Genomic DNA, 24,834 nt, shown 5'->3' with positions numbered 1-24,834 from the left:
AATGTTTTATAGGTCACTAAGATTATGCATCAAATTCTAATTAATGAGCCTATTTATTCCATTTTTTAAAAAAAATTAATGTTTATTTATTTTTGACAGAGAGAGAGAGAGACAGAGCATGAGCAGGGGAGGGTCAGAGAGAGAGGGAGACACAGAATCCGAAGCAGGCTCCAAACTCTGATCTGTCAACACAGAGCCCGACGTGGGGCTCAAACTCACAGACTGCGAGATCATGACCTGAGCCAAAGTCGGACGCTCAACCGACTGAGTCACCCAGGCGCCCCTGTTCTATTTTTAATCTTCAAGTAACACAAAGTAATTTGTGTCGTAGTTTTCCAATCTAATTGAGAAGATGTCCAGCTGAAAGTCGCATGCTCTGGGTTCTAGTACCTATTTGATACTACCTAGCTCTGTGATTTTTGATCAGCTCACCTCATTTCTCTGTATCTCACTTTATTCATCACTGTTCCCTTAAAATTCTCAATCTTTGTGTTATTGTCTTGGTTAATGAATATTATTATTATAATCATACATTTTAGTCCAGGACCCTAAGTCAATATATTTTTTTTTAATTTTAGAGAGTGTGAGCAGGGGAGAGAGGAAGAGAGAATCTTAAGCAGACTCCGCACTTAGCAGGGAGAGTGATGCAGGGCTTGATCCCACAACCTGGCATCATGACCAGAGTCAAAATCAAGAGTCAGACTCTCAACTGACTGAGCCACCCAGGAGCTCCTCCCCAATTTTTTTTTAAGCTTCTCTTTTCCTTTATCAATTACAAAATAAAAAGATCTCCAGAAAGACTAACACCCCTAATACCTTCCTCATCCCTACCCAAAGCTGAAATTGAGCAGCAATTTCATTTGCTGAAAGCCTGAGAATCGATTCTTGGCTTAGGGATCAGTTAGACCTTGAAAGGTGTTTCATAAGATAATTTTACCCAAGTTTTAAAATTCTTTGTATTTTCTCACATTCCTGTTCCTCTCTTCTCCATTCTAATTTCACTTTATTTTAATAGTGTCATGTTCTCTTCTAGTTTACCTAAATTTGACACCTGAGACTTATCCTTGCCTCCTCTTTCTAACCCCAACCCCATTTACTCTATCATCAAATCGGTTCTTCTTTTATAATAAGGATGTTGTCTTTCCTTCCCCCACTGCTCTCAACTCTTCTAGTTCAGTGTTTTTAAAAGTCTGGTCTGTAGACCACACCCATCCAAATTCCCTAGAGTTCTTATGATTGGAATCACTTGCAATACCTGTTAATGTAGCTTTTGTGGAGTGGGGGTCCAGACCTTCAGAATCAAAATTAAGGATAGGGGCTTGGAAACATTATTATCAAGTATCTATCTCAAAATGCCCAGGAATTCTTCACATTTTCTAACATAAATTGGATGTGAGCAAAAGATTAATGCATACTGAGCCAGTTTTGGACTGCTGCCTTGGCATGTTCTGCCCAGATCGTAAAGCGCCTTGCTTTAGAATACAGCATTACCTGACACCTCTTATTCCTAACCATTGATGTTTCTGTCAAAACTCAGAGGCAGTAGGAAAAGTCTTGTTTAACATCCCATTACACTTAATTTAATTCATTTGTCCTACCTTTGTAAGGTTTCTAAATATTAATGAATACATGATTAGTTAATTTAGGCCCGATTAACTTCATCACATTTTAGTTTTTCTTTTTTTACTCAGATTTAGTTTAAAAAATATGATATTCCTTAATAAAATTCTCTGGTCATTTCCGAAACAGGTGTCTGATGTTCCTAATTTTCCATGGTATCCTTTTCCATCCCCTCCTCTTAATCCTTATACTTACTTATACTTACTTTTTTTCTGTCTTATAGAGAGAGGATCTCTTTTGGAAACAGAAATTTCTAGAATATTTTTATTGATTCTATTTATTCTCTAAAACTCTTAATCGCTGTTGCCCTGGGTAATTCACACAGCACTGCCACCACCACCACTCCTTTGGGTACCAAAGACATTGACTGTCTTAGGGAAGGAAGTTTTCAGTTGGTGAGGTAGCAGTGATGATAGTAGAATGAATGGGAGAATGGGCAGTCCTCTTCCTGCCTGGATATGGAAAACGATCCTTTCATTTGAAACCTACAGAATGTTTCAGTGTGGAGAAAAGTTGTCAGTGTCTAAATTACATTTTTATTACAGACATAAAGGAGATAATTCTCAGAAGTGGGTGTTTGGAACTGACAGCTGCATTTATTCTAAGGTAAGGACTTTGTAAGTCACAGCTTTTATTCTTAAAATTTTCTGTTCTCAGGTTCTTATAAATGCAGTGCCTATTGTTAAGACCAAGAAATGCTTTTTCTGCACAACGATTTCCCTGTGCCCAGAAGTTTAGAATATAACTTAACTCAATACTTTCCTGTGAGGTTTTGTTTGACTTTAAATTACAAGTTTTCCAAAACCAAAATAATTCTTTCCAATCCATCACTATGATATTCATCACTATGATACAACCCAGCATTTCAGGGCACCGTTTTTTTTTCTTCCTATTATTTTTAAAACTTTTTTTTAAAATGTTTATTTTTGAGAGAGAAAGAGAGAGAGAGCAGGGCAGGAGCAGAGAGAGAGGGAGACACAGAATTCGAAGCAGGCTCCAGGTTCTGAGCTGCCAGCACAGAGCCCAATGTGGGGCTCGAACTCATAGTCGGAGAGATCATGAGCTGAGCTGAGGTCGGACGCTCAACCGACTGAGCCACCTAGGTGTCCCTCTATTATTTTTAGATTTAGTTTAATTTATTTTTTTATTGAGGTATAATTGACATATAACATTGCATAAGTTTACACATGTTGATTTATTACTTTATATATTGCAAAATGATTTTCATAGCATTTTCTAACACCTCTATTACATCACATAATTATCATGCTTTTTTGTGGAAATTAACTCTTTTAAAAACTTTCAAGTATGTAATACATTATTGTTGACTATAATCACTACGCTATGCATTAGGTCTCCAGAAATTATTGATTTAATAGTTGCAAATTTGCACTGGTAAATATCATCTCAATTCTCTCGCCCTCTCACCACCATTCCTTTCTCTGCTTCTGAGTTCTGCTTTTTTAGATTCCACATATAAGTGATATCATGCAGTGTTTGTCTTTGACTAATCTCACTTAGCATAATGGCCTCAAGGTCCATCCATATCAGCAAATGGCAGGATTTTCTTCTCTCTTGCGGCTGATGAATATTCCATTGCATATATCACATCTTTATCCATTCATCAGTTGGCACTTAGGTTGCTTCCATATCTTGGCGATTGTGACTAACGCCGCAGTAGACATGGGAGTGCAGGTATCTTTTCAATATCCACATCAGTTTTCTTACTAAAGTGAGGAGATTGGCACTTTGGAAAACTGGCAACAACTACTAAAGTTGAACATGTCTGTACAACCTAGTAATTCCGTACTAGTTTAATGCTAAAGAGGAATAACTACATATCTTAAGGAAAAGATATTTACTAAAATGTTAATAGCAGTGCTAATTGTAGTAGTCTCAGCATAGAGATTATGGAAATTGATTTAGCAATTGAATAAGTGGATAAATTGTGATATATATATATATATATATATATATATATATATATATATATATTCATTCTATGGAATAATATAGAGCAGAGTTGGACAACTTCTGTAAAGGGCCAGATACTAAATATATGGGGCTTTGTGAGCCATATGATCCCTGTTCCAACTTCTCAACCCTGCCTTTGTAGCATGAAAGCAGCCATAGACAAGATGTAAATAAATGGTGTGTTTCTGTTTCAATTAAATTTTATTTACAGAAACAGGTGGTCAGTTAGATTTGGATCATGGGCCTTAGTTTTCTGACTCTGGAGGATAGCAATGCCTATCAACAAACTGTAATTACCCGTAACAACATATATGAATACCACAAAGACAATGATTTACAAAGAAGCCAGATATAAGAGAATGCTAGCTGGGTAATTGCAGTTATTTAAACTTTAATGCCAAGCAAAACAACAAATCTTCAGGTGTGTTGTGATGTTCCCTTTCTTGACCTAAGTGAGAAATTAAACAGGTATTCACAATGTGAAATGGATTGAATTGTATACTTATGATTTACGTACTCTTCTGTAGGTATATTTACATAAAAATTTGCTTTAATAAAATGAAGATAGTGGCCTTCAGTTCTCAAGATTTTCTTCCTTGTCTATGATTCCAAGCCTAAATGAAATGTTAGTTAATCATCAATATTTAAGGAAGGCAAAAATTAGATTAATCACATGGTATTTGTTAGTGTTTGCCTTAGGATCCCACCATTTTGATTTCAGAAATGCTAAATTACTTAGATGAATGAAACTGGACATACATCGGGTATTAATTTTTTAGGGCTGCTGTAACAAAGTACCATAAACTGGGTGGCTTAAGCAACTGTATTCTCTCCAGTTCTTGAGGCTAGAAGTCGGAAATCAAGGTGCCAGCAGCACTGTGCTCCACTTGAATCCCCTTGGGGAGGATTCTTCCTGGCCCCTTCCACTGACTGGCAGTCCTGGACATTCCTTGACCGTGGTAGCATAACTCCAATCTCTGCCTCCATCTTCACACGGCCATCTCCCTCTGCATCTGAATCTTCACATTGCATTTTCCTCCTTGTGGGTGTCTCTGTCCAAATTTTTCTCTTCTCAGGACACTAGTCATTTTGGCTTAGGGCCCACCCAAAAGCCCTAATATTAATTTGATTGCATCTGCAGAGACCTTATTTCCAAATAAGGTCACATTCACGGTTATCAAGGATTAGGCTTCAGTCTACTTTTGAGGGGACACAATTCAACTTATAACACAGGGCATGTCAGTTATCAATGTATTCCCTCTCTGTTCCATATCTACCATTTATTACCAGGCACCTGCCTCAGGCAGCTTCACAGCAGAGGACTGCCAGTGGGGTACCTTCTTATTAATGGTTTCCTTGAGCATGTTCTTCATGGGTGGCTCTATAGTGGAGTGTCATCAGCTAGGCACCTCCCTGTGGACAGCTTCCCTTGGAGCTCCAAAGGCTGCTGAAATCTGTGGATGAACTTACTCAGGGATTATTCACCATCTAGTGAGCCATTGTTGTGCTGTTTTCTATGTGGTTTGGATGTCAGCCGTGGCCAGACCTCTTCCTTGGACATTCTATCTCAGGCCCTGCAGTACTGGCTGCTCCCTTTATCTGCTATTCATATATTCTTTAGTGTTCTCTTAAACTCTTATTAGCCAATTTCCTGACTCTCTAATAACCTGCTACTAATTGTTTATATTAAACTTGTTCCTGTTCAAATTACAATGTAGTTTATATCTCCTTATTGGACCCGGACTGGTAAAAATAATAGCTTTATTTCTCTAGTGTTCTAGAATTATGTATTTGAGCCATTATTTCCTGACCTGACCTGCAACATTTCAGAAATTTAGAGAGTTTGATACAATTTAAATTTGAAAAGTAAGATAATAGCATTTCCTTGAGTAGTTATTTGTTGGCACACTGGTTAAAACTCCAGCCTACTCACTACTCAACCAGGCCTATACACTTTTAGCTCTGTTCCTAAGCAGGGAATTTGACATAGGCATCAACTGTCAAACCATTTTAAAAATAACCTTTATCTAACTTCATGCAGAGTTTCACCCTAGCTATCCCCTTGTCCTGTTTCTGACTCCACTACATCCCTGAGTCAGAGTGAAGCTCTATGTTAGTGCAGAGGGAGTCACAGGAAGACCAAAACTAATTCATCTTTGTAAAAATAAAAAGTAGAATTTTGAGACTGTACTAAAATATCCCTTTAGCTCTTTGGCCTGTACCCTCACATGAGGACTTTATTCTGAGATATAGCTAGACAGAGCTGACTCCTAGTATCCAAGAACATAACTCTATCCTATATAAGTATTGACCTTCCCACCAACAGACACAGAAGAACAGGACCAAGGCTTATGTGTATGTTTTTCTTTTCTCTTCCCAAATTCAGGTACATAAATATCCAGTTTTACTCTGCTCTCTTTTTTACCTTTCCCTTTCTTATAATTTATAATTTTCTAATTATTCTCAACTGTATATTGGTAGCTAGCAAATAATTCATGCTTTTGTGTTTCAAACACAATTATTATTTAAAAAAAAATTTTTTTTAACGTTTATTTATTTTTGAGACAGAGAGAGACAGAGCATGAATGGGGGAGGGACAGAGAGAGAGGGAGACACAGAATCCGAAGCAGGCTCCAGGCTCCGAGCCATCAGCCCAGAGCCTGACACGGGGCTTGAACTCACGGACCGCGAGATCGTGACCTGAGCTGAAGTCGGACGCTCAACCGACTGAGCCACCCAGGCGCCCCTCAAACACAATTATTTTTAAGAGGATTTTGATTCTAAAAATTTTAATGTTCCATTCCCAAACACAATTGCTGAATTTTTATTACAATTCACAGAGAAAAACTATTAATGAGGAATTTTATTCTTTTAGAGGCTTAGAAATTTTGATTAGATCTAAATTTAGTCACATCCAAAATTATATCCATCTAGTTAAGGCTAAAATGGAGAATAATTTGATAATTATTTGCGGCTGGATCATAAATGGAGCTCTTTCCATTTATTTAAAAAAGAAGACAGAATTACTTTAAGATATTAATAACTAATTTTGGTTCCACCACTTATTAGTTGTGTGGCATTATACAAGTCATTTAGCCTTTTGCAAGCTTCACATTGTCTGTCTGCAAAATGGAGACATTAATGCTAACATTTTGAGTATTTGGCTCAGATTCTGGCCTATCAATAGATTCTGGCATATTGATTCCAGCTAATTGATAATTTGTAACTAGTAATGATAATAATGACCAAATTTAAATATAATATTGTATTTTGTTATATTGTTTTTATTTGGATGAGTTTTGTTCTTCCTTTTTGATTTGTTTTTAAAGTTAACTATTCCTCTATTCATTTGTGAAAAGGTAAAGTTGGATTACTTCCTTTATACAGTCTACCAGTTTCAGCTAAATTAAGGATTTAAACTTAAACATGGAACCATAAATATCTAAAAGAAAACCTGGATTAAAGCATCTAACTCAGACTAGTGGCGAGTAGCCCTCTCCACAAGCATGCAAACAAAGACAGAATCCATAAAGGAAAAGACTGATGGCTTTGAGTATATAAGAATTGAAAAATTCCTAACCTAAAATAGCATAAAGGAAGAACAAATAAGGAAATATGACAATAGGAAAAAGTTTTGCAATATAAATGTCAGAGATAGGATAGTACCCTTAATATATAATAAGCCTGATAAAACAGTAGAAGAGGATACACACTTCGATAGAAATATAGGTAAAGGACAGGAAAAGGAAATACATGACAAAACAAAGATTAGAAGAGCCAAACCAAATAAAAAAGTTCAGCCTCAAACTAGAACTTCTAACTAGAATTTAAAGCAATGTAAAACAACGAGACAGTATTTTCTCCCTATTAAATATTGGTAGATGTTAAAACTAGGAATATCCAACGTTGATGGAAATGTGAGAAAACAAGTAGGCACATTTCCTTTTTTTTTGTATTTATACTTGTTGGAATTTTTTGTATTTTGTTTGCATTAGTTATCTATTGCTGTGTGACAAATTACCTTCAAACTTAGTAACTTAAAACAATAAATATTTATTATCTCGGTTTCTGAGGTCCAGGAACCAGGGAGTGGATTAGCTGGATAGTTCTAACCCAAAGTCTTTCATGAAGCTGTGGTCACAGTGTCAACAAGGACTGCAGTTATCTGAGACTTGACTAGGCTGGAAGATCTGCTTTGAAGCATATACTCTATAGACAAGAGCCTTCAGTGCCTTGGTATCTGGGCTTCTCCAAAGTGCTGTCCACAACCTCAGCTAGTGATCAAAGAGAGCAAGAGAGAACAGGAGAACAAAATGGAAGCTGCACTGTCTCTCATAACCTAATCTCAGAAGTGATGTAACAACACTTCTGGCACCTTTATGGGGCCACATATACGGATCCTGCTATATAACGTGGAAGGGACCACACAAGGGTATGAACACTAAGAGGCAGGGACACTGGGTGCTATCTAAGAGACTAGGATATTTCTGAGGGTCAGGTTAGCAATATTTATCAAAATCCATAAAAATAAATACTCCTTTTGACACAGAAATCCCCCTTACAACAACTTACCCCAAGGAATTAATCAAAAGTATGTACCACAATATATCTTTAAGGGTATTTATTAGAGCTTTGTGTATAATAGTGAAAATTGAAAACAGGTAATCAATGGTGAGATTGTATAAATATATTATGGTATGTCTTTATTATGGATACTATATATTGGTATTACAAATAATGTGGAATAATTTAGGATGATAGATAAAAATGCTAATCTTGAGAAAAATCAGATAAGAGAACATTTATTTGTATTGTATTGAAGATTGTGTGTATATGTAGAAACAAAACTGGAAGTTTATACATAAAACAGGTGGTAGGAGGATGAATAATTATTTTCTTTCAGTTTCTCTGTGTCTTCTAAGTTTTCTATAGAAAGCATTTGTAGTCAGGAAGCACTTTTTGAAAATATGCCTGATCATGTACTGACCAAGAGGAGATAAGAGTGTCTAGAGTTTAAAACATTTCAGGGGAGATTCTGTAGCCCTGCTTGCTGTATTTTTCATGAGGAGATAAATATTACTATGGAGGCCCAAGTTAGGTCAAATATGTAGACTTTCTAATGTACATAGAACAAACATCTTGGAGTGATGAAGAGGATTCCCCAGCCCTGTTAGGTTAAAAAAAAAATCTCACAAGTAGATGGGATCCTTTTTAGCAACCAGAGAGTTGTCATTGTATCCTGAGGGGGATTTTGGTCCATGCGAAATTCTGAGCAGATTTGTACTTGGTTTTCAGTAGAAAACTTCTCTCTCAAGGAAGTAGAACTTACAGTCACAAAGCCGATAAATAGTCCAGCTGGAATTTGAAGCCAGAATAGTACAGTACTGTTAATCAGTATGTACTGGGAGTACTATTTCAAGTTTTTAAAGTGGAAATGATTGATCAAAGATATGTTACTGAATATGTTATTACTATACAAATTACTGAAATTTATCTTCTGGTGGTAAAAGTGGATTAGAATGATAAGAATGTAATGAAGCCCAAAGGGCCGAAGGACTTGGAAAATAGTGAGGGTTGACATTAGACATCAATTTGGAGTGATGTGCAGATGCACTAGAAAGGGGAAAATCAAAAGATCAGGCTGTCGACTCCCTAGAAGAGAAGTCCAGATTTTGGAGAAGGGAGTTGTTTATACTGGTGGTCTGAATATTGAACTGGTAGGTGCCTGGTTGGAGATCAAGATAACTTGGTCTTGGAAGTAGAAGAATACTAAAGAACTATAGTATCAAATGTCAGAACAGTCATTACCTGGGGTGGGGATAGTTTAGAATGATTCCAAAGGGAAAATGCCAGAAAAATTTGTAAAACTCTCCAAATGCATGGTAGGAGGATAAATAATAGAACTTGTCTGTGTTACTTGGGTATGTCTGCCACCTTTGCTTGACTGTCAACTCCAGGGAGCAAAACACATGACATTTTTTTTTTCCTTTTTTTGGTTGGTCTTTGCTTCTGCTATGCCTAGCAGAATATTCAGACACATCATGGCTCTACCTTTTGGGCACTGCCTCATCCATCTCATTTGATATAGATTGAAATTTCCCATGTTCCAGGTATGCCTTATTCCAATAAGAGGGAAATATACCTTAAAAGTAAACTTAGATGAAATATCTTTACCTCTGTTAGAGGATGCAAGACCTGAAACTACTATCAGAATATAAGGGATTTACAACTGTCAGAATCAGAGTCTTGTCACGTACATGTGTTTGTTGGCCATTTGCATATCTTCTTTGGAGAATTATCCTCTACTCAGATCGTTTGCTAATATTTTGGTTATTTATCTTTTTTACTGAGCTGTAAGAGTTCTTTATATATTCAGTATATACACCCCTTATTGGATATATGATTTGCAAATATTTTCTCCCATGCTGTAGGTTGTCTTTTCATTTTTGATGACATTGTAGCACAAACTGTTAAAATTTGATGTAGTATAATTTATCTATTTTTCTTTTGTCACTTATAATTTGGTGGAGTCTCTTACATTTTTTAATAGACTTTATTTTTTAGAGCAGCTTTAAGTTCACAGCAAAAATGAATGGAAAATACAAAGAGTTCTCATATACACCAATTCTCCATACATGTACAACCTCCCCCACTATCAACATCCCCCATAGAGTGGTGATTTATTATAGTTGATGAATCTACATTGACACATTATGACCCAAAATCCATAGTTTACATTAGGGTCCACTCATACTGTTGTATATCCTATGGGTTTGGATAAATGTATAATGACATTCATCCACCATTATAGTATCATGCAGAACTGTTTCACTGCCCTAAAAATTCTCTGTGCTCTGCCCATTCATCCTTCCCTCCCTCCTAACCCCTGGCAAGTGCTGATCTTTTTTCCCACTGTGTCCACAGTTTTGCCTTTTTCAGAATGTCATGTTGTTGGAATCATACAATATGTAGCCTTTTCTGGTTGGCTTCTTTCACTCAATAATATGCATTTAAGATTCTGGAGCCCCTTACATTTTTAACATGCATATTTACTTATAGATTTTCTGAAAAAAAGTTTAAGGTTGTTCAATATCTCTTTTACCAGAATAATATAAGGACTTTAGTGCCCATTAATTATCTTCTGAACATCTCCTCATATTTTTTGTTAGAATTTTAGTTCTATACTTTAAAAAAGAAGTTTATATCATACTTGAGGCAACATTTCTAGGTTTTATGAGCTAGTAAACAAGCTGGATGACACTGAACAAGTTGTTTAACCTCGCTGTATCTGTTTCCTCATCTTTAAAATGAGCAAAATAATAGTACCTATTTCAAAGGGCTGTTGAGAGGATTAAAATGTAAATATATTGTCATGTGGAAATTATTTGGACGCCATAGTAGCCTCCAACTATGATCCTAGATAAACTATCATAGATCTCATGGAATAGAAAGGTGTGCAGACCAAATAAAATGCTCAGATCATAGTTTATTAAATCAATTTATTTTTTTAATGCTTATTTATTTTTGAGAGAGAGAACATAAGCAGTGGAGGGGTAGAGAGAGAGGGAGAGAGGATCCCAAACAGGCTCGACACCATCAGCACAGAGCCCAACGTGGGGCTGGAACTCACAAACTGTGAGATCATGAACTGAGCCGAAACCAAGAGTCGGATACTTAACTGACTGAGTCACCCAGGCACCCCTATTAAATCAATTTAAAATACAAAGCAAAATGTATGGGAAGAGAGGTAGGCTAGGTAAACATACTTAAGGTGTAAGTGGGTTGAAGGATCATCATACCTGAATCTCTGCAAAGTCGACATATCTATCTCTCTATTGCATCACCCTTCTCTGCTGCTGATGTGGTTACAAGGACCAGAGTGAAAATTTGAAGAGGCCCAACACACGAAAGGTGTCTGAGAAATGACACACACTTGCTCCATTCGAGAGCTTGTTGGCAAGTACACTTGGCCAATAGCTATGCTCCCCAGTTAGCCTGATGGGCAGCTGTGGATGTTATTTAGCTGAAAATCCAATATCAGAGTCAGCAATAGGTGGCCAATTAAAGATCTTTCAATTATTGTGTGTCTCATGTGCCTCATTTATATTTAGTGTTTCATAGGTATTTGTTGCTTCATTTGTTATTTAGCAAATCATGACTATTAAATCCCTATTTTGCTACCCCTTTCTATCTATGTTCATAGACTTATGCTCTAATGACTTTCTGTCTGATACTTCTCAGGTTACTAACTTATCTGTGCTTAATGCAGCTAATGAATTTCATCCATCCCATTTGTTTTCTTGTCTTCTAGAGCAGAATTGAATACTCCCAGTCAATACAGCAATTGCATATCTCATGTAGAAATAACTCAGTATATGTTAGATATTATTATTATATAAAATGGCTTTAATATTTTAATATTATCATCTATCTGAGAGTGAAGATTAGCATCCAGTTAGGGGCGCCTGGGTGGCGCAGTTGGCTAAGCATCCGACTTCAGCCAGGTCACGATCTCGCGGTCCGTGAGTTCGAGTCCCGCGTCAGGCTCTGGGCTGATGGCTCGGAGCCTGGAGCCTGTTTCCGATTCTGTGTCTCCCTCTCTCTCTGCCCCTCCCCCGTTCATGCTCTGTCTCTCTCTGTCCCAAAAATAAATAAAAAAAAAAATGTTGAAAAAAGGAAAAAAAAAATTAAAAAAATAAAAATAAAAAAAAGATTAGCATCCAGTTAAACTTGCTTAGATTAAACAACTAATTAGAAATCTTAATATTAAAGTTATTTGACTTGATTTTTTGATCTGAAATAGATAATAAAGTGCAGTTTATTAGTCAGACCTTTTTACTCTTAATCTAATTTATCCTCCCATAATTTCAGTTGTATAGATTATTGGCTGTTACTTACAAGGCTAGTATTATTTTTTATTTTTTTTCCTTTCCTACAGGCTTATCCTCAGTTTGTTCTGACCTACCTGGAGGAACTAAATGCACAAGTGGATGTGACCCAGACAGAGTATCACATTCACCATGGTGCCCGGACTAAAGCTCATCATGGTAGCAGCTTAGCAGAAGAGGTCAGTGTAGTGAGCCAGAGGCAAGACAGAAATAGATCTCTAAAATGTATTTTGAAAAGAGAAAATGTTCAAGTCGTTTTCAGGAGACAAACACAAATTCACATCTTAATGATAGTGATTGTTTAAAATCATACACATAATATAAATATCTATATGCATGTTTATATTTATATAAACATCCATATATGTTTACATAAACATTATTTTATTAAATAGTGGATGACCCACTAGCTTTTGTTGGGACTGCTGCCTTTTCTTCTGACCACATGCAAATGATTTCTGTGCTGAATGAGGCAGATTGGAGGAACCCTGAAAGTGTAAGGTTAAATTTGGGGCATATTTTCATTCAATGAAAATTACCTACATTATTCTTATATTTCATTTATTAGGTTCTGGAAAAAAGTGCCAGCATCCCTGGTCTGAAGCAACTGCCAGAGCCTTCAGACACCCATTTAATGCCAGAAGGTTCTCTTGGGGAGACAAGGCGGCTGACGGTGGCACTGGTGAGGAAACTGGAAGAGAAACATCCTAAGGCTTCTGCTCAGAGGTAGGGTACTGACAGAATGGAGCTTTATTGCTCAATGACATTCGATGTTTTCCTTCAGTTTCATGTAAGATTGATTTCTTGAAGATTATTGAAATACCTCAAAAGCCCTTTGGCTTTCAAGCACAGTAGTTTTCAGGTCGCATTTGGTGAAGAGAGGTGACATTTATGCGTATTTCATTAAAGTTTGATGTATGGTATTGTTTATAAGAATACTTAGAGCTTCTGTCCTGGGATCTCACTAAAAGACTCTGAAATAACATAATTAAAGTGATACTGAATATATATCCAGTTGTGAAAATACCAAGAGGTCCTTGAGAACATCATACCCATAGACAATCCTTTTTGTGGTCCATGAGGAGATTATTGCATTTAGACCTGAGGATAAGTGTACAATAGATGGTCTTAAGCAGTGATAATTTAACAGGTTGACATAATTTCTACAGAGTAAAACTAAGCAATGATTTTGCTAACCAACTGAAAATCACCCTTGGTTGGACAATTTCTCTGATTCTCTTTATTTAATTGGTAAACTAAAGTTTATGTTTAGTAGTAGTAGTAGTAGAATTATTGTTAATTGTGTTGGGTTACAACAAAATAATGTTATAAATTGCAATTTTAGTATAATAATTGTTGGAAATTAACTATTGTTGAAGTACTCTTAAAGGAGTAATATGATTCTTATTGTACTCACTGAAGTTCAAGAGAATTCCTAAGTTTAAATATTTTAATTGTAGATAGAAATGTTAGTTGCATGAAGAAAGAAAAAAAGTGACAACTTTTCATTTCTTTTTTTAAAAAAAAAATTCCAGCTTTGTTGAGTGAGATACAGTTGACATATAACATTGTATAAGTGTAAGGTGTGCAATATGACTTTTATTTCAATGAAAAGCTATCTTATATTCTTAAATTATATATTCCTGCCTCAGATTTTAACAGGAGGGAACATTTTTTCCTGATAACAACAGTGACTTTTCAATTTATTATCTCTTTGTTATTTAAAACTCACATTGGTTTTGTTGTAAGATAGTTCACAGATAAACAAAAGAAAAAAATTTAGGACCTTTCCGTATCATAGTCTGGGGATGTCCTGGACTGCAGGAAAACATAACTTCTAGTTTTTATTCCTGCTACTTGCTTTTTAATCACATATAGGAATCTCAACTCTCTGACACCCTACAACACAACCACAAGACCTCAGCTATTTAGCCAGGCCACTCTGGTCCAGTCACTAGAATGTAAGTCCCTTGGGAGCAGTCTTTGAACTTTCCATGTGAAACAGAAACTCAGAGAAACCTGGGCCACTGGGGCCTTAAATATTGTTTTATAAGACCTCTGTTGGCCTATCTTTCTAGACTCACTTGGCAGCCATTTCTATTCTACGCTGTTTGAGAGCATGCTGGGGGCTTGTCATTATCCTGGGTTCTACTCAAGGAGGCACAGGTTCCTTCTGCTCCCAGATTTCTGAAACCTATATGGGATTTCCGTGTATGTCTCCTCCTGGCCCTGGTCCTGGTGGGTCAGTGTGTCAGAATGCCAGTGATATGTATATAGTGTATACTATACTATATATATGTAGTATTAGGTAATGTGAGCCAAAAAAAACCCCACAAAACAAACAGAAAAACAAACAACAAAGCAGTTATTGTTAGTTAGCATAACACAAGACCTATTTGAGTTGTTAGAATTAATGTCTTTAAATTTCCAGGAATGTAGCAAGCACTCAATGAGTAGTCTTTGTGAAAATGGGCTGAAACCAAGGAGGGTAGAAACCAGTTTTTAATAGGGCTTATAGTTTGTGATTTTTGGTCAATAGGAATTGACTAACCATGTTTGGGATTTCATTTCATAAGAAAATTCCTGGGGCCCTTATTTTAGTGAGTATCCCTCAGGGTTTGTGTCTCAGGCTGCAGCAACTCTTCTAGCCCTCTTTTTTTTTTTTTTCTTAAAGCCACGGTTTTCCTCTCCACCCCGACAATTTACCATAATAGATGTAATTTCAGTTTCACTCCTTCTCTTTCTGTTCCTTAACAAAGTTATTTTGAGTAGAAAGTAAGTACTTAGAGCAATTACTTTCCTCCCATTTTGGAAGGAATTGTTGGGCAAAATTAGAACATGGCTCTGAATTTGGCATATTGATTACTTTGAACCTTAGGTTGCCTGGTTAGGTTTACACACTGCCCAGCACATTGTATTATTGCATCTTTAAGAGAGAGCTTTACATTTTCTTGCTTTTATCAATGATAACTTTACAAAATACAGAATAAAATCATAACAAGAAGTAAAGGAATAATGTGAAATGATCTGTGTTGTGGAAACTGGAGAAAGAAGTAGAATTTTAGAACAAACACGTTAATGAGCAAATAATCTGAAGAAAGAACATGTATTTGAAAAGAATAAAAAGATATAGATATATAAATGTATGTATTTCCTTAGAAGTAGCCAAAGAAGGAGAGAACTGCAAGTAGCCAAATTTGGGGAAAGAGAGAGGTATCATAGTTAGTGGCAGCTAATATGTGAAAATGAAGGAAAACATTCAATTTTTAATAACATACACTGACTTTGCTGAAGTGCCTTATGTACATTATTGCCCAAGAACCTATGATGTATGTAAAACTGAGGTATTAATCTCTGTTTTACTGATAAGAAAATTGAGGGACAGAGAGATTAAGTTACTTCACTAAGGCCTTTCAACTAGTAATTTAAGGCAGGCCTATCTGAGCCCAAAATCTTTTTCTCAGTGTCTATATTATTCTGCCTACCCATTCATGTTCTTGTCTTGGTGATTATTCCAAATCTTTTAGCCTTTCAAATGGGGCCCATCATTTTGACTGGGTATCTTGGAAAGGGACCTTTAAATACAGTTTAGAAAGGGAATGATAAAAGATATGTCAATGTATGCACCTTTCAGTGAAGACTAAATAAGAGGTAGAAAATATTAAGGGAGACTGAACCCTTGACTTCTTGAATCCAACAGTCTAGATTTACTGATGATGTATAGATGCTTACACTTGAACGAATTAGAGATTTTTAAAAAATTTATGTCTAACAATGTGACTGTAACTTCTGTCATGATTAGCCAAGGTATTTCCCACTTTCAATGGTGATTCAGTTCAGCTTTGTATATACTAAATTTGGTGATAGGTAGCTAATAGCTGTTATTTGTTGAATAGTTATGATGTGTCAACTCCTATTGAAAGTACTTATTCTTCTAACACTGTGATAAATTTATGTAATTATTGTCATGATAATCTGATGGTGGAGGTACTCTTAAAATCCATGAAGATAAAGCAACTGAAGCTCAGAGTGATTTCATAATGTGCCCAGTCACATGGCTAGAGATAGGAGAGATGGGGTTCGAACCCACAACCATTTGGATCCATAGACCATGCTCTTAACCACTGTTTTATTACTCATTCCTAGTTTCTTAGTAGTATTTATTCCAGTGATTTTTGTAACAGAATGTCATCATATTGAATAGTCATCTTAAGTTATTACTAAAATTTTATGCATTTACATCATAAAAATTTTATTGAACTATTGTCATTTTGATGGGTGCCTTATTTTGAATTATATCCTCAAAAAAACTATAACAATCACCACAAACACACAAACCAGGCTTTCCCATCTACAGAATCATTTAATTTAATTTACATTTCAAATACTTGTGGAAAGTAGTCTGATTATTGATCTTTTTTTTTTTTGTCATGTGGAAAAAATTATTTTTCCTATTGAAGAAAAAGGAAAATCTCTTACTGTGTGAGGTCTTTAATCTGAAGTTCTTAGTTTATAGCATATTATATTTTCTTGTTTGCTTTAGCAACACTTGAAATGTTTTCTCTTCCTCTATCAGTGAGATCTAGAAATGTAGTGGTCTTCTTGCTTGGATGAAGTGAGTTGTGTGTACATTTAATTCTAAGCTTGGTCCAAAATAAAATAAATGCCATATTCTGGCATCTTTAAGTGTCTGGAATGTGTTTGTTTACATTAGTTTATCCAATGGAGCCCTTTGCCTTATTCAAATTGAATAGGGGGTGGGGAAGGACTAGGACAGCCAACAAAGCACACTGACCCAGCTTGTCACCCAGTGACCTGTGAGAAGGAAATAATGAACTGTGAGTAGCTGTCATCTTAACTGTTTCTGACAGTTTGCCTTTGGGCACATCTGTGTTAGTTGCATTGGAAAGGCCTTTGTTCTTTTCCCACTAGTGACTTTGGGGAGCGCTGAGGGGTTTGCTAGCTACTGTACTCTTAAGCGGCCCCTTCCTTCCTAGGGAAGCAAGCAGCTGCCACCGATCACACTGACATTTCTCTTCATGACTCCACTTGGCATGTACTTCACTCTTTCAAAAGGAACATAAATTTAAAAGTTCTTTGATTGTTTTCATTTTAAGAATGTATTTCAATATCTCATGAGTTTTGATACTAACAACAAAGCAAGTTATAAAACATGTTTAGTATTATCCTCATTTTATATGGATAAAGGTAAAGATAAATTGATAGCTAACCAGATGGACAGGTGACTTGAAGGAAAATGTATCAAATTATTGACAGCTTTTATTGAGTTTTAAATTTTTATTTATTACTTTCCAAATTTCATTAACTGGTTATTATATTTGCAGTAGGACAAAAATCAACATATGTTATGAAAAGCATTTTTAATGTGGATGCTTTGGATACATGTTTTATTAGTAGGAATATTTAGACTAAAATAGGTAAAGATATGCTCTATTTTGTTTTATGTTTTCCACTGCTACTTTTAAAATAAATTTCCATCTAATAATTTAAACTTTTTAAATTATTGTAGTATTTACATTTTAAAGTTAATCTAGTGCATAAAATTGTTATAATCATTAGAAGATGTAATTTGATAAGAAACAGGTGTTTCTATCCCCTGGTTTCCTGAAATATCTCTACTATTTCAATCACAAAAAAAGCAGAACATTCTGAATAATGCATATCATACCCTAAGAGAATTGTTTAAATTAAAATCAAAGCTTCATTTATAAAATATGATTTCTGAATCAGTTTTAAAGCCTTATTTACATTTTTACAATTGCTACAAAATCAGTTCTTCTAGCATTATTAAGTCTGGCCACAATTGGCATACGGTAAACACTGAGTATATGGTATTCACTTAATTGTATTTACCTTTCCAAGAGAATATAAATCCAAACTATACTGCATTGGTCAATTTTTATAAGGCCTTTTTTTCTCCATGAGAGAATAGAAGAAATGAAGCTTGAAAGAAATGACATGTTTTTTCTGCATTCAAGGGTTTTTCTCTCAGTAACAGTTTTGAGATGCACTAACTAATGGAACTATATTATAGTCTCCTGCTTTTCAAAGAAAAGTAAATTAATGATAATGAGAAGTACTTTAAGCAGACAAATGATGATCATGTCTATATAATTATAAATTGTGAAAAACCACATATTAAAAATTGAAAGTCATATTCTGGTTTTCTTGAGTATTCAATAGCATATGGTTTATTTTTCTGTTAAATAATTTTTGTAGTTCTGCATATAGTTGATGATCTTCTGACTAGAACATTCTTCTCATTGTGTACATCATATATCAACACAGTTTTTGTGGAGACAGTGAATATCTGGGTCAGTTTTGATAATAGTCAGACTGCATCTTTTTAAGGAAAGAAAATGGTTTAAATTGGCACACTCAAATTCTTTTCTACAACTCTTACCATTTAAGGCAAATGTTAATATAATAATTGCTTTTGGTATTCGCTAAATCCAATTATACTTCCTAGGATCAAAATCTCCTATTAGTTAAATTACTGTTCATAGCTATTGAAATGCTTTGCTTTAACCATTGGCCTTTTAGCTCCTTTATACTATATACAAGACTATGGTATTGTATTTAAGAACACAAAATTATGATGTGTTCCAGGGATGCAGAGATATGCTTATGACTCTTTTTTCTTTTTAAATTGGAAAAGTCAAATATCTTGATATTGGTTGGTACTGTTCCCTGTTTGTATTTTGGTATATTTTTAAATTAATTCCCATATGTTCTCTGTGAATTAAAATAAAGCAAACAAATAATCTAATTGCACCTGCTTCTTTGAAAAAAAGTCAAAACCAAACATTCCAAAAGATTAGGTTTATATCCATAAATGTAGATTGATTCAGAAACTATCAAAGGCTTTCAAATAAGCATTTTATGATTAATTTTTGTTCTCACCCGCTGCCCAAACCTTCAATTATGCTGCTTAATTTCCATATTTTAAAATGTACTATTTATCTTTCTATTTTATTCAGTATTGTCTATAAAGCTATTCAAGGTAGGAGTGGGAAACTCTACTCCTACATTCTTCAAACTTGTAGGCCCCAAACTAGAATGTCTAATGGTATTATAATAGTGAAAGTAGTAGGTAATGAGGTTCTAGATTTGAGTAATATGGATGGACAAGGAAGAGACTGGTGGAGGAAATGTTAGGACAGTATAGGGAATTGGATGAAAGCAGAGTTCAAGCAGTCAAGGTGACCTGTAGTTTAGCTTCCTAACTTGTCTACGTCCACTGACCCTTGTTTCCCTACAGTCTATTCTCCACTTAATGGCCAGAGTGATCCTTTCATATTCATGAGTCAGATCATGGGAGTCCTCAGCTTCAAATCCTCCAATGACTATTTATTTCTTTAGAATGAAACCCAAGTCTTTACTAAATGCTACATGGGCCTACTTTACCAGACCCATGGTATCTCTCTGAACACCATTCTCCCTTCCCTTCCTCTGCCCCAGCCAGCGTGGCTCCCTGTCAGTGTCTCAGGTTTGCCCTGTGTGCTCACAACCTGTCACTGTCTTTTCCTGCCTTATTTTTCTTCAAGGTACTGCCTTTGCCTATCATACACTTATTTATTTACTGTCTGAGTTGCCCCATTAGAATGTAAACTCCATTTTAGCAGTAACTTTGTTTTATTTATATCTGTACCTCCAGGGCCAGAACATACCTGTACATAGTAGACCCTCAATACAACGTTGTTGAATGAATGAATAAATTAATGAAGTAATGTGATTAATGGAAATAAGAAAATAGAGAAGGAACTAATCAGAACATTCATATATATGAACTGATTCATATATATAATCTGATCATTCGTATATATGAACAGTCCTCACTGTTGGATAACTACAGCCCTGTGACCTATTCATGTGTCAATTCCAAACTGAACCTATAACAATGTTTTTCTGATTTCTATATCTCTCATTTCTTTTATCTTTGATTAATATGCAAATATTTATTAGGCATTGTCTGTATTCCAAGCACCGTCCTAGGCATTGGAGATTTAGCACTAAAAAGACAGATATACTTTCTTGCCTCAGAGAGCTGCCTGCACAGACTCTAACAGGGAAGAGAGATAATTAAACAAATCACTACAGGAGAGAGAGTGATGAATATATTGTAGGGAGAAGGTAGCTCATCCTGAACAAACTCCCTGGTGATACGCTTTTGAAGTATGACTCTGAACATTTCACTTATTAACTTACAATTTTTTAGTGCACCCATTCTGTACTAAGTTAAGTGAAACATCAACTGTCAGACCCACCACACTGTATTCTTGTCACAGAACCTCCCTGTACTTATCCAGGCCCAGGCTAACTGTACTTAGATTATGCTGGTTTGCTTGACCAAAATGCCCTTGTCTCCTTTTTCCTACCTAAAATCCTACCTTCTCCAAGGCCCATTTTCATTGTCTTTTATCAGCCTTTCTTTTGTCTGATATATATGTCTAAGGATATAAATTTGCCTCTAGGCTTGGCTTTAGCTTCATTCCACTAATTTTAATGCCATTTGTTCATTATTATTTCCATTTTGTTATAATCTTTGATCCATGGATTATTCAGAAGTATATTTCTTAAGTTTCCAAATGTGTGAAACATTTCTAGTTCATATGTGTGTTATTGACTTCTAGATTAATTTCACTGTAGTTGAAGTACACTTTTGGTATGAACTCAACTCTGCCGTTTGTTGAGATTTGCTTTATGGTCCACTAAATGTATGAACAGTTTCTATAAATGATCCATGTGTACTTGAAAAAAATATGTATTCTGTAGTCTAGGAGTGCAGTGTTCTATATATGTCAATTAAATCGAGTTTGATAAATGTGTTTTCAGTGTATACTCACTGATCTTTTGTCTGCCTGTTTAATCATTTACTGAGAGAAATATGGTTAAAATTTCACACTATAATTGTAGATTTGTCTATTTCTCCTTTTATTAATCTTATGACTATTTCTTTTCTTTTTTAAAAAAATTCATTTCTTTTGAGAGAGAGAGCACACATGTGTGAGTAGGGGAGGGACAGAGAAAGAGAGAGAGAGGGAGAAAGAGAGAGAGAGAGAGAGAGAGAGAGAGAGAGAGAATCCCAAGCAGGCACTGTAGGGGCTTGATCTGGATCTGGATCTGGATCTGGATCTCAGTCCGAACCTTGAGATGAAGACCAGAGCCGAAATCACAAGTCAGTCACTTAACCGACTGAGCCGCCCAGGCACCCCAAGACTTAGCCACATTTTTAACCGATTCTGTTGATCCTTCTTTCTGTATCTCTGAACTGTCAGGAATCACTTACCATCTGCTTCAAGAACATCTTTTAATATTTCCTTTGGTGTGGATCTTCTGCTTATGAATTCTCTGTTTTTAATTGTCTTAAAATATATGTATTTCACTTCCATATTCTCATTTTCATATTTTTATTGAATGTGAAATTATAGGTCATCAGATACTTTTTTTCCCACAGCATATTGAAGATATCATTCCATTATTTTCGGCTTCCATATTGTTTATGTTAATTGAGAAGTCATGTATTATTAGCCTTATTGCTCCTTTGAAGGCAATGTTATTTTTCTCTGGCAGACCTTAAGGTTTCTCTTTGTATTTGGTTTTTACTATGCTTTTTCTTAGTGAGTTTTTCCCCCCTTTCGTGTTGTTTTGTTGCTTTATATTTATAATTGAGGGTTTTAGGACTTGAAGCAGTGGCTTACAGTGTTTTATCAGTTTTGGAAAATTCTCTGCAGTTGTTTCTTCAAATGCTATTTCAGCTGCATTTTCTCTCTTCTCTGAAGGAACACTAATGACATGCAAATTAAATTTTTTCTTTTACTCTAAACTCTGTTCTTATGCTGTATTTTGTATTTTCCACCTTTTTTCTCCTTATACTTTAGTGTGGATATTTTCTTTTGACTTGTCTCCCAGCTCATCAGTTCTCCAACTTCTAATCTGATGCTGAATCCATAAATTGAATTCCTAATGTATATTATGGTATATTTCAGGTATAAATTTACCATTTGTTTTTTATGGCTAATAATATTACCACAATTTAATCATTCTTTGGTTATTGAACAACTTAGGTAGTTTTCAATATTTCAAGTTTATAAAGTACACCTTAACACACATCTTTGATTCTTGTCAAGAATGCATTCATTCAATCTCTGAATATTTATTAAGCACCTTATTTTTTCTGCCCCAAACCTTGTTGGACACTAAGAATTAAAAATATATACAAAAAAGTCTCTGATTTTCCTGAGTTTATAGTGTCGACAGCATTTCCCTACCATGTTACTAGTGAAAAATCTGAATAAGGTTTTAAAAATTGTGTTCCTTATGAGATTTGTTGAGTTGCTGGGGTTTTTTAAAGTTTATTTATTTATTTTGAGAGAGAGAGAGAGAGAGAGAGAGAGAGAGAGAGAGAGAGAGAGGCAGAGAGAGAATCCCAAGCAGCCTCCATGCTGACGGCACGGAGCGTGTTGCAGGGCTTGATCCTACAAACTGCAAGATCACTACCTGAGCTGAAATCAAGTGTTGGATGTTTAACCGACTGAGACACCCAGGTGCCCCTGAGTTGCTGATTTTATTTTCTGTTTTATACATGTTTTCTATTTTTTACCTTAGCTAATCAAAGAAGGGGCCTAAATCTGACTCTCTAATAGCATTTTATTTTCTTTCTGAAAGCATAAGCCATCCTTTATATTTTTCATGCTTTCAAACTTGGCTGCAGCGTTAGCCAACTATGACATACACTGTCTTAGAATTATTCTTACTTTTTAAAAAGAGATACCAGGAATCATCCTTTGGTAATGAATAGTCTCTACAAATATTTATGAAAAATAAATCATTTTGTCTTCAGTTAAGTTACTTAAGAATAATTATGTTGCGATGGACTGATCATTTCATTTGCCCATCAATCTATCAATTTGAATGCAACTGATAGTCCTTTTGATTGACTCATCATCCTCTGTATGTTTGTCATGAGTCCATTCTTTTTTGACAAAAGTCTCCAATTGGGCCATTCTGTGAATTAGAAGCAAAGGGCATCAACTGAGCAGACAAGACAATATTCTTATATTCATATGCTCAGAATACATAGATTTTTGATTTGGTGATTTTAATATCAAAATTTAAATCTTTAATTCCCATTGCCAAACTTTGTTCACTGTATTCTCTCCTGCTCAATTACTCACTAATCCTTAAGAGTCAATTCATTTATATATGATACATAATAAGCATTAATTTCTCACTTTTATATTCATTCATTTGATAAACATTTTTGAGTGCCTATTCTATTAAGAGATATATGATATATCTTCCTAATTGACATCTCAGAATCTGGAGTCAGATTAGCGCAGCTTGCAGTCCTAGTTCTAAGTACTCATGGTTTGATTTTGGACAAGCTAATTAATATCACTGATGCTAATTTCCTCATATATAAAGGGGGATAGTAATTATTGTGAAATTTAAATGATATCATGAATATTAACATTTAGCCCAATTCCTGGCACATAGTTAATACTCAGTAAATGGTAGCTTTTATGATGATAATGATGTCCTATTATTAGTATGATATTAGTATTAAATGCAAAATATCATAAAGATGCAAAGCAATTCCTGCCTTTAAAAATTCTGAAATTTCATTGAGGGGAAGCTGTGCACTGCTACATTTTTAATGCTATTCAAAAAGTAATTATTGAGTTCTCATTGGATATAAGGAATTATACTATGTAGTATTTGAGTGTGCCTTTTAAAAAGTATCCCACAGACCTTAAGGAATATAGACATACTAAATATGTATATTCACAAAGAAATAATTTAATGGTGGCAAACAGTAGTCGTGCTATAAAAATGTGTTCTTAGCTTTTGTGAACAAAAGAAATTAAATATATCAAATCACTATATCACCAAGTTGGGGGATATAAATAATGATAGTCTATTCTCAAATAAGTTTAAATATAGTTGGAGAGACAAAGCAAAATGATTAAAACTTTAATGACTTATTGTTTTTTATTACTCATGTTTATCATTAAACTTTTGGGGGAAAACAGAAAATACAAAGAACAGGGAAAATACATAATTCTGGATCATTAACTTTTTATTTCTCTCCTTATGTTTTGTTACCATGTTAAATGGGGACGTGCTATTTTTTTGTCTTTGTTAATGATAATACCAGACATTAAAATGTTCTGTAAGCATTTTTTCACAGCATTAAATATGTGCCTGTATCATTGTTACTTAGTGCAAATCTTAATTTGTGTAACCAGTGCCACATTATAGGACTTCAAGTTGTTTCCAAGTTTTTTGCTCTTCAAACAAGATGGCAATAAACAACAGATAGAAATCT

The 24,834-nt window shown here is 35.1% G+C and overlaps 1 protein-coding gene across 2 annotated transcripts in view; it reads left to right on the top strand.

The window, feature by feature from the left end:
- The window catches only part of DCDC1 (doublecortin domain containing 1), a 490,317-nt gene that overhangs the window by 287,445 nt on the left and 178,038 nt on the right, over window positions 1–24,834 (top strand). For both annotated transcript variants that reach the window (XM_042959037.1, XM_042959036.1), the window contains 3 exons: window positions 2,166–2,226; window positions 12,533–12,661; window positions 13,051–13,208. In XM_042959037.1, coding sequence (XP_042814971.1) covers window positions 2,166–2,226; window positions 12,533–12,661; window positions 13,051–13,208 — 348 coding nt within the window. The remainder of the gene's footprint in view (window positions 1–2,165; window positions 2,227–12,532; window positions 12,662–13,050; window positions 13,209–24,834) is intronic.

This window comes from Panthera tigris, chromosome D1, assembly GCF_018350195.1.
Source record: "Panthera tigris isolate Pti1 chromosome D1, P.tigris_Pti1_mat1.1, whole genome shotgun sequence".
NCBI lineage: Eukaryota > Metazoa > Chordata > Mammalia > Carnivora > Felidae > Panthera > Panthera tigris.
This window is presented reverse-complemented; position numbering and strand designations above follow the sequence as displayed.